This window comes from Gekko japonicus, unplaced genomic scaffold, assembly GCF_001447785.1.
Source record: "Gekko japonicus isolate JY-2015 unplaced genomic scaffold, Gekko_japonicus_V1.1 scaffold1544, whole genome shotgun sequence".
In the NCBI taxonomy this organism is placed as follows: domain Eukaryota; kingdom Metazoa; phylum Chordata; class Lepidosauria; order Squamata; family Gekkonidae; genus Gekko; species Gekko japonicus.
In genome coordinates this window covers 356,137-366,753 of record NW_015173180.1, presented here as the reverse complement: position 1 = coordinate 366,753, position 10,617 = coordinate 356,137, and the positions used below count along the sequence as shown (strand labels likewise).

The window sequence follows — 10,617 nt, the reverse complement described above, 5'->3', positions numbered from 1 at the left end:
AGGAATGCAGCACTGACAAACATCTCTTTGATTTGATTGGATATAGCTCCTGAGTTGTTTAATTTAACATATAGTAAATTTTCATTATTAATTTCAGCAGGCTTCTAGGTAGACGTGCAGCATATAGTCTGTTCCAAAGCCGTGAATGAGATACAGAGTAAAAAGCAGCCCTTAAGTTGATAAATACTGCGTATAGAGAGCCGGGTGTGGTCCTCACAAGAGTGGTCCTTTCTAAAGCCTGCTTGTTCATCACCCATTATTTTCTCTTTATCTAGTGCAGCAGTTTTTGTTTGTTTGTTTGTTTTGTTTTGCAGGAGGGATGTGTATAGCTTGCCAATCACAGTGAGAAGACTGATTGGTTGGTAGTTGCTTGGATCGGTTTTGTTGCCTTTATATATATATATATATCTGTGTATGTGATCAACGATGTTTTCCAGATTACTGGTATGATTCCAGCCTGATTTATCAATATAAATAAAGGCACAAGCACTTGTGCCCACCAGTCAGGAGCTGCCTTTTTTTTCAGCAGGAAGGGCATCAAGGTCAGAAGACTTCACTGATTTCAGTACTTTGATCAATTTGGCTATCTCATGGCAAATAACTGGCTTCCATTTTGGGGTTTGCTCAAGATTAATTTCCAAGTTCCGATCTGGTTCGAAATTATGCCTTATAAAGATTCCTAACATGTTGTTCCCGGATGATTGATGATATTGGGATTTCAGCTTTGTTTCTTGGTTTTAATATAGGAGTGATTAGATGCCAGAGAGACACATTTGGTTTCCCTTTGGCTGCTACTATTACCTTATCCCATAAAGACTTAATGGACTGGCATTTCTTCATCCTAAACATAGTTTTATACTCCCTTCTTGCTCTTAATAAAGACTATCTTGTGATATTTGTATTTTTGAAACACCTATAATGTGTTTGTCTCTTGAGTAACCTTCACCTCCCTTGGCTCCTTAGTTGCCACACATGGCCCTTAGTCACCATCATGCCTTCACTCCCAAGTGCTATTACGCTTCTATCACATGGCCATTGCAACGTTAGGGATCAGTTTAGCATTGACTTGAAATATCATCTTAAGAATATTTTCAGATGAATTTAGGGGAAATTATTCAGATAAAACATCAGAGGTGTATCAGCGGGAGTAAAATAAGTTAGGGTGAGAGTAATAATTCCCCACCTCAGGAAAATCTAGTTGCCATTGAATTTTGTCTAGGTAAACTTGTTCTTAGTACTCAAAGTGACAAAGGTTCAGTCACTGTCCCAGAAAACAATTTTATATCATGCAGCAACAGGCCCGTAGCTAACGCAGGGCCCGTGGGGCCTGGCCCCCTCCCACTTCTTCTGGGTCACCTCCCTCCTGGGCTGTCCCCGAAGTGCCTCAACTCACCACCTGTGCGCCACTTTGCACTCTGACTGAGAAACACCCCCACTTAAATCTTCTTCGGACTGCTGTGGAAGACAGCCACACTTTTTTTAACTGGGGGAGCGGGTCATTTATGCAGGATGTCAAAAGCGGGAGGGGGGAGAGAAGCGGCCTTCTGCTGAGCCGGGGGTGCCACGGCGTGAAATTGACCAGCACGCTGAAACTGACTCAAAACCGCCCCCCCATGCCCCCTCCCAAAAAAAGTCCCTAGCTACAGGGCTGGGTAGGGATGTGGTGACGTAAGGTGGGACTGGTGTTTGTCCAATAAACCTCTCCTTTCATTTTTTTTACAATTCCAGTATATGCTCACTTTTAAACAAAAGTTTTCTGTAACGTATTTGGCAATCAGCCCAGACTTATAATTACAGCAATTATGCAGTATTCTCAAATTTGTCTTTATGATCTGTGCTGAAGTAGGTGATGTTCTGTGCTTACTATGTACACTATAACCTATTTCTTACCATGTTTTGCTTGGATCTGCTTTAAGATCCACTTAATTCCAATTTTTTCAATAGTGTCGGAAACTGCTTGGTTGGCTTTGGATGTGATTTTCTGCCTTGTGGATGAAAGAGGGTTTTTAAATTATTATTAAAGTTGGGGGGGAAAGCAAAATAATTTCAAGAAATGAGAAGTTTTCAATCATAACTCTTTTGTTTCCTGAAGAACAAAACATATATTTTCCCAGAAGCTAGCTCACCTTCTTCCACAAATACCCACCAACAGTCCTTGTGGTGAGACCCACATGGATAATGACATGAATTAAATGTGGGTAACTCAGTCCACTGTGGTTGAAAAAGGAAGGGAAGAAATAAGGCTTCTGCATGTACCCAGTTGTCTATGGTAGACCATAAAACCTGACAGGAACTGATGCTCTGTAGACGTCCTATGAATAGAAATGGTGAAACAGGATTGATTTTTGCTGTTTGGGCTAGTCTAAAGTATTGAAATCTTGTAGTCTTAGCCTTTCCTTGCAAACCCCAACTTGACCCAGAGCGACAGTAGCAAACACAACATAGGCAGGCTGTCAAATGCTTGTGAGGACTGTAAAACCAGAATGGCTTATAGAGGCAAGCACATAATTGGTGCATGGTTTAAGATCTTCCTCCATACCCCCACCCCCACAACCACCTGTCAGCTTGATGTGATCAGCCAGAGTGCCACTGCCGGAACGGACCATTCTGAAGGAATGATTAAGCGCAGGCGGTAGGTGCAGCGAGAGGATCCTGGCAAACACATTGTAGAAATAGATTGATATTCATCCATGATGAGATGCTTTGCTGTAGGAGAGGGATTTTCGACTTTGCTTAATCATTCATTGGGTTAGAATAACAATACGGTGATCAGGAGAGTTAAGCTTTGTCTGGTTGGCAGAGGCAAGTCCTGGAAAGAGGGGATTAAAAAGTAAATATTTGAAAACATATATTGTCGCAGGATTGCCTGCTTGCTTCTCTCTATTACTCCCTGTAATATGCTTGAAAAGTTTTATTTGTACCTCGGGGACTATGAGGCTGTCCTCATTTAGGGATATAAATGCAGAAATTACTGCTGCACAATTGACAGCTTTAAGCACTTCTGCTGGCAGCCCGTCTCTCTTCTTTGCAGGCTGGCATAGACACGTTGCTTTGCAAAAGCAGTAGAGAGCTTTACCCTCCACATTATAATTATATACCAGGCTGTCGCATGATAGACACGAGCCTTGTTGCCAACGAAGAGATGAGTTCTCCTTCTACAGCTCCAGTTCCAAGTTTCATTGCCTCTCTTACCATGTGTTTAAATGACTGGCTACTGCTGAGGGTCTCTCTTGGGTTCATTAAAGACAATGAAAGCTTTGCAAAAATATCCAGGTTGGGGGGGAGCATTCCAAGGGAGGATATTATTTGTAGCAGGATGGGTAGCATTTTACAGAGTTCAAACATGGGAATCCTTCAAGAGGTTGCTACCTACAATCAGTCCATTTCTCTGCCTGTTTTGGAAGTTTGAATCTGTGTCTTCGTGTCCAGAGAACTACAGTTCGGTTCCTACAGCCAGGGGAGTGTCAACGATGATCTTGAGCGGGGGCTGCTTTGCTTCCCTCAGAAGGAGAAAGAGGCAGCGATCTGCAACGTGCAGTGTCACAGCATTTTGGTGGGGGCTGGAGCTGGCAGCAGTATAAGGATGGCTCCACCCCCACCCCCACCCTTCCTCTTTTGCCGCGTGCTCAGATAGGTTTGCCAGGTCTGGGTTGGAAAATACCTGGAGACTTTGGGGGCGGATCCAGGAGACGGCAGGGTTTGGGGAGGGAAGGGGGCTCAGCATGGTACAGTGCCATAGAGTACCCCCTTCAAAGCAGCCATTTTCTCCAGGGGAACTGATATCTGTCAGCTGGCGATCTGTTGTAAAAGCAGGCGATCCCCAGGCCCCGCCTGGAGGCTGGCAACCCTATGCTCAGAACAGGGGTTGAAAAAGTTCCAGGGCAGTGAGTTGGTGGAGGCCATGGCCTGCCCACGGAATACACACCTTAGGGTCAGGTCCAAAGATGGCCTTCCCCTCATGGGGAGGGGATCCTTTGATTCACTGAAGACGCTTTCCATGTACAAGAAGGGCACATTTTGGCCCAGCAAAAGGGCTTGGATGCTTCTGGGTGGGACCTGTACCATACGTAGTTCAAAACATTGGAATCAGTATGGTAATTTAAATCGTTTGATTCACTGAAGACTCTTTCCATGTACAAGAAGGGCACGTTTTGGGCCAGCAAAAGGGCTTGGATGCTTCTGGGTGGGACCTGTACCATAAGTAGTTCAAAACATTGGAATTAGTATGGTAATTTAAATCGGGATCTACCAATACATACGCATGCAACAAGAGCAGGCTGGGAAGTATGGTTGCCAACCTTTGGGTGGGGCCTGGAGTTCTCCTGGAATGACCAATTATGTCCAGGCTACATAGCCATGGAGTCAAGGGAGGGTGGAAGTCCTAGAGTCTTATCCCATCCCCACTGAGCCCCCTCCTCAAGCTCTGCCCTGCTCAGGTGTGACCCATAAATTTCCAAGAATTTCCCATGTTGTGGTTGGAGACCCTACTGGAAAGTGAAAATGGCACTGAAACTGGTCAAGCAGAGAGCCCCTGCTGACATTACTGGTATCATCCCCCAAACTGCATGCTGGGCAGAATGAGACAGTTTGTGGGCCAACGCAGCCATTTTGGATGAGGGGGACAGGCCAAGCAGCGGCTGAGGCTCCAGTAGAGTTGCTGGGGCTTGGCTCTGCTGGTTTCTGGGTGGTGGCCCACTGGGAAACTCCCCTGTAAGTAAGCTTCCCAGCCCACCCCAATGCACTTCCAGGTCTTTTTCATGCTGTCACCCCGAGAAGCTTGGGGGGGGGCCTTTTGGGGTGAGTGAGTTGGTAGTGGGGCCTTGTAGTGATAGAATAGGTAGGCACTGTGATTACAAGACATTAATTTGGGGAGATTCGTGGCTCTGAAGGGGGGGCATGGTTTTGGCACAGTGATGCCAGCCCCTTGACCAAGTTTCAATTTGGGCAGTTAACAGGCGGGTGCTGGAAGTGTTGGGTCTGGGCCTGTACTGGTTTGAGACCCACTCTTTTCTTGAGCCGGTGCCCACATTCAGTGGTGGGGGCGTTGGAGGTCACTTGTGTTTGTCCCTTAACACTTTGTAACAGATTGGTGTCCTGTGGTTATTTGCTGGCCTCTGTGAGAGGCAAAGAGTCATCATTTGTAGCCAGAACATGAATTCTGGGCCAGGAGGAGACCCATTGGGCCGCAGGTGGTGCCAGCAAGTTCTTGGGGGTCTTTGAAGGAAGCCGCCAAATTTAATTGGCTTCAGACCTATTTAGACTTCATGGTTTGGTATGGCTGTGAATTAGGGTGGCCGGCCTCCGGGTGGGTCCTGGAGGTCTCCCAGAGTGGCAGCTGGTCTCTGGATGGGAGGGGTCAGTTTCCCTGGAGGGTGGAGCCTGTGACATTGTGTCCGGCAGTGTTCTCTCCCTGGACCCTGCCTCTCCGGGCGGTGTTCTTAAATCTTCAAGGATGTCCAAAACCGGAGTTGGTAACCCTACTGTGAATTCAGTGAGGCTATGAAAATGTGAAGTGAATCTCTACCAAGATTACTTATCTAAAAATAATTTCTTGCCTAATTTTGCTTGTCCACAAAGAACTCACGGCTCTAACTTTGCATAGCTACTACGTTTCCTGTGCTTGTCTGTTTAGCTAAAATATTTGATAGATCTTGCCTCGGCCCTCTGGTGTTTGAGAAGAGAGGGGGTCCTCCTCCTCCTCGTGTTCTGATTATCCACTGTGGTGGAAACAGTTTCGGCCTTGGGAAAGTGAAGGGCCTGGTGATACAGGCAAAGGCTGGCCTGGGGCTCATTGGGAGTGGGTGGCCAGGTGCACAGATTGTGTGGTCTGCGATATTGCCATGTCGTGTGTGGTTCGGCATGGGGGATCCCAGATGCTTGGGCAGGGCCCACCATAGGGCAAACTGGAAATCAAAGAATGTGATAGTGGGTGGATTAGGTCCTGAGGATATGGGCTGAGCTGATCAACCTGTACCAGGGTAATGGGGTAGACTTATTTGAAAAGGGCAGTGATACATTATGGAGGGTATGTGGCAAGGGCGGCTTTAAGTTGTCCAGTGGGGCACAAGGTCTTTGACTTGACCTTGGCAGTGGCAGTGGCAGTGGCAGGTTAGTGTGGCAATAGGAAATGCGGATCCAATGAGCACCTTGTGGCACCTTCCTGGTTGGGAGATAAGTGATCCATCAGCCTTAGCCTTCAGGTTATGTGGCCCATGGATGAGTTCTTGCTTTGGGTCTGCCCTGGCTAGGCTCCCCTTCCAAGTTTTGCAGCCTTTTGGGGGCTCCAGGGCAGCACCTCATTCGCTATGCTGGCTGGTTGTTCCTCCCTCAGAAGGAGGAAGAGGCAGTGAGGTGCAATGCACAGTGTCACAGTATTTTGGCAGGGGTTGGAGCCAGCAGGTATATAAGGACAGTGTCAACCTGGCACCCATTCTTGGGCTTGGTTGTCATGGAGACATGGGGGGAGAGAACAAGAATGTATACTTTCGTTTCTGGCCACTCTGCTGTTATCTGTCTGCTATAGCTATGTAACCTTGAGACCTACACTGTTTTTGGTATTCTCTTTGCCTTGGTAATTCTATGTCGTTAGTTAGGTGGGCTTTATTAGCTTAGGCGCGATTGGCCAAGAGCCACTAATGTGTTATTCAATTGCAATATAATTGCTTGCTTTGTGCGCTTGACCTCAGTTCTAACAAAGAACCGTTATGAGTCTGGATCCTATCAATGTCTCAATAAACTTTAATTCTTCTGAATGATTGTTATTGGGAACTGATTTCTCCAGGGGCTCTGACAGACAGCTCTGCCCCTGCCCTTCGTCCTCATCCATTTCTCTGCCTGTTTTAGAAGTTTGCATCTGTGTCCATGTGTCCAGAGAACTGCAGAAAGTGAGATATGACAACGCTAATATATATTACCTGTAAATGTGCTGCTCTTCCAAGTTAGCATAGACTTTTCTATGGCACTGAATCAAAATTGTAGAATTAATTGAGTATTGAATTATGGTTGGCTGGGACAGCAGTGAGCTTAGGGTGGGTGCCAGGAAACACACAGTAAACACCATACCATACCATGGGATCACTGCTTTAGGGCTACTGCAACATTCGTGTTAAAACTTGTTAACTTTAAACTGTCTCCCCCCCCATCATTTTGTGCCTATTTTAGGGGAGGATGTATCAGATGACTTTTGTTCAGAGGTTCCTTCTCCTTCTGGAACAACAACTTGTGAGGTGCCATGTGGAATGGACTGTGTTGTAACGGAGTGGTCACAGTGGTCGTCCTGTTCTCACTCATGCTCCAGTAAAAATGCAGAAGGGAAGCAAAGCCGCACAAGATCGATATTGGCATTACCGGGGGAAGGTGAGTAGTAGATCTCTTAAGGCTATTGTTTGCTACTTTAGAGGTTTCCTGTGGTGTAACATGCCTAGGAATGGTCCTTATTAGGAGTATGAGGCCCCTGCCACACGGCAGGCAAAACACTGGCCAAAGTGAGGCTTTTAAAAGCCGCACCAAAAAAGAGACGCCGCGGCGGGATCCCACGATTCCCTGAGCCGCGGCGCCGTTGCTCCCCGGCACGATCAGATGCCGGGGAGGAAGAGACGATTGGGAGGGGGAGGCTGCCGAACTGCGCATGCTCAAGCATGCGCAGTACGGCCGGGGGCTGGAGATGCGCCGGTGAAAAGACGCGCCCGCGATCCCACGGCTGGCAGTGATGTAGGTGGTTCTTTTTTTGTTGCGGGGTTTGGCCGGGAGGGGCGGATTGGGAACAGACGCAGCACGATTCCCAGATGTTGCTTTTGGATCGCGCCCGTTTGCTGCGGCCCCGATCCGTCCCTCTCCCAGCCAAAACATCTCGTGTGCACAGGACCTGAGAGTCTTTCTGACTCTTCCTTATTAACTGGTTAAGATAATGGCTCAGGCTTTGTGTCTCAAGAGAGTTTGAGCTTTGTTAGCAGTGGTTGGAAAACTGTTTGAGTGCTGAGACCACAAATTTGAAAATAAGGCTTACCACATCCAGGTAATATTTCCCACAGATATGGCACAGAATGCAATAGAAACTAAGATGGGAAGTGGGGGAAGAAAAGGGTTTTTTTGGAAACCTTCTACATTTTCATTTTGTGCATGACCTGTATGTGATGAAAGACAGGTATAATTGCACTGAACAACTTATAGTATGGTCCCTCCCTGACATCTAAGGCTAATAATCCTTGCATCACATCTGATGAGTATCCCATTAGCAACTCAATAGTGGCCTCTTGTGCCACAACCAATTAAAAAAAACACACACAAAACAGAAGTTGGGAAAGAGTACAAGCATGAATGTACATGCTGAGGACTGTCAGATCATTTTTAATAGAATCTCTTGTATAAACTCTGTGATGTAAGACAAGTACCAGCAAAGAACATAACGGTGTGCAGTATGTCTGGCCTTCAGTTTTTCAAAGCTGTGGGCTGTTCCACATTTCCCTGGAAAGAGATTTCGATTACCCTGCCACCCATTCTATTGTAATCCTACTACTTAATAATTATCATCACTTGAAAAAAATGGCATGTGCAAATATTCATTCATCCACTGTATTGCCACCCTGGAATCCGATCACTGTGAAGTTATGGTTTAATGATGCTATTGAATAATCAAAATATGGAATTTTTAGAAACTAGATTTACATAGAGAAATTAGATGACATTCATCCCCAATAATATTGTAAATTACTGTAGATCTATGAAGTACCCTGAAGTTATAACCCTATGCAGACATATGAGGAAGACACACAGGGCACGAGGAAAATTCTGAATAAACGTGTCTAGGATGGGGCTGTGGAAAAGCACAGTGGCAAAAACTGGCTACATGTTTTCATGGTAAAATTGAGTGCATGGTTTTAAAAACTACATATACTTTAGCAGAGTTATGTCTCAAACACTGTATTAAATGTTCCATGGCATAATTCTGTCAAAACAGAATGATGGAATAACTGGTTATGTGTAATTTTGAAATATTCCTCAGTGGTATTTTGTCTGGTTACTGCTTGGGGTTCTCAACCAAAGCAGGTGAAGATGCTATTTGAGGCAAGGCAGGGGCCAACATCTGTCTGTATAATAGAACAGTAGCTTTTGAGCTTTAGAAGGAGTGATGAAAAGACGGCGCTATACTATTTTACCTGTGAAATTGGTTCAACAGAATAGTGTAGTTTTTAATGTATAGTTTTAAAAGTTGCTTTTATAGATGTGGATATCCAATTTTTTTTGAAAATGTGCAATATGAAGGATTACTTATTCATCTTAAACCATCATATCCATGCAGATGTTCAGGATGTAAAAAACCCACCATAAATGGATATACAAGTTGATTGATTTTACCCAAAAGAAAGAAAGGAAATAGTAATCTAAAGTCTTTCTGAGCACTGATTGTATTGGGAAAGCTGGTATGTTAGTCCAGATCCCTTGCTAGATTTTACAGTGTGCTCTAAAGGCTCAGAATGCAGCAGAGCTCCTTTGTTCAGCGTATGCTCGTAAAACTACAGACTTACACAGAGCCACTTGTCAGTCTGAAAGAAAATAAGAACTCTTCATTTAGGAAGTACATTCTAGACCAGGGGTGTCAATCATGTGGCCCACGGGCTGTAGCTGGCCCCTGCAAGGCTGGTATATGGCCCACGAGGAGGTGCCTGCATTTCCCAGCCTTTACTGTTGCTGCATCGCCAAAGCCTTTCTTCCTCCTTAGGGAAATGAGGGGGAAGGAGAAAGAGAGTGCATGTGTGCACAGCAAGGGGGGGAAAGCTCCCTCCTGCTTTCTCCTCTGGGGGGCTGCTGCGATGCCTAGCCTCTCTTACTACTTTAGGAAAGCGAGGGGGGAGGAAAAAGAGAGCGTACATGCACTCAGCAGAGAAAAGCTCCCTCCTGCTCCCTCCTCTGGTGCTGCTGCTGTGTTGCCTAGCCTCTCGTTTGGCGAGGGAGTCCCATGGCACCTACAAGACCAACAAAGTTTTATTCCAGGTATAAGCATTCCTGTGTATGCATATGGGGGAGAGGGGAGATTCTTCTGACAAGCCTGTTCTGCCATTTACTGTGAGACCTCTTTCTCACACACACTAATGTTAGAAAAGGAAGGGGGGCAGAAAAGAGCATCCGGAATAATGGGAATTAAGGGGAAATTATTTTGGCTTATTCTGAAAAGTTCCTCCCCCCCATGGAAGTAGATGGCTAAGCATTAAAAATATATATTTATAGTTCCATATATATAGTTCCTCTATCTGTTGTTGGGCGGCTAGTCAGACTCTAACCCAGGAGATCTGAACCTGGCGTTGCAGGCCGTGGTTGGCTAGCTTAGACTGAGCCGGCTGAAACTGAATCTGATGAAGATGGAGGTCCTGTGCCTAAGTCGGGGCGGGCCGTGGTTAGGGATCTCACTCCCGTCCTTTGATGGGGCGCCATTGGTGACAGCGTCGAGGGTGAGGAGCTTGGGAGTGCTCCTGGACGCTTCTCTAACGATGGAGGCCCAGGTAGCAGCCATCTTCGGCTGATAAGGCAGTTGGTTCCCTTCCTCAAATGCAATGACTTTGTGTCACGGCAGGACCAGGGGGCGTGACACAAGCAAGCAAAAGTCCAGGAACAGTCCGAGGT

At 46.1% G+C, this 10,617-nt stretch overlaps 1 protein-coding gene across 1 annotated transcript in view; it reads left to right on the top strand.

The window, feature by feature from the left end:
- Positions 1 to 10,617, top strand: part of LOC107119948 (thrombospondin type-1 domain-containing protein 7B-like) — a 419,856-nt gene that overhangs the window by 83,608 nt on the left and 325,631 nt on the right. Inside the window, 1 exon segment of the mRNA XM_015422578.1 lies at positions 7,162 to 7,356. Coding sequence (XP_015278064.1) covers positions 7,162 to 7,356 — 195 coding nt within the window.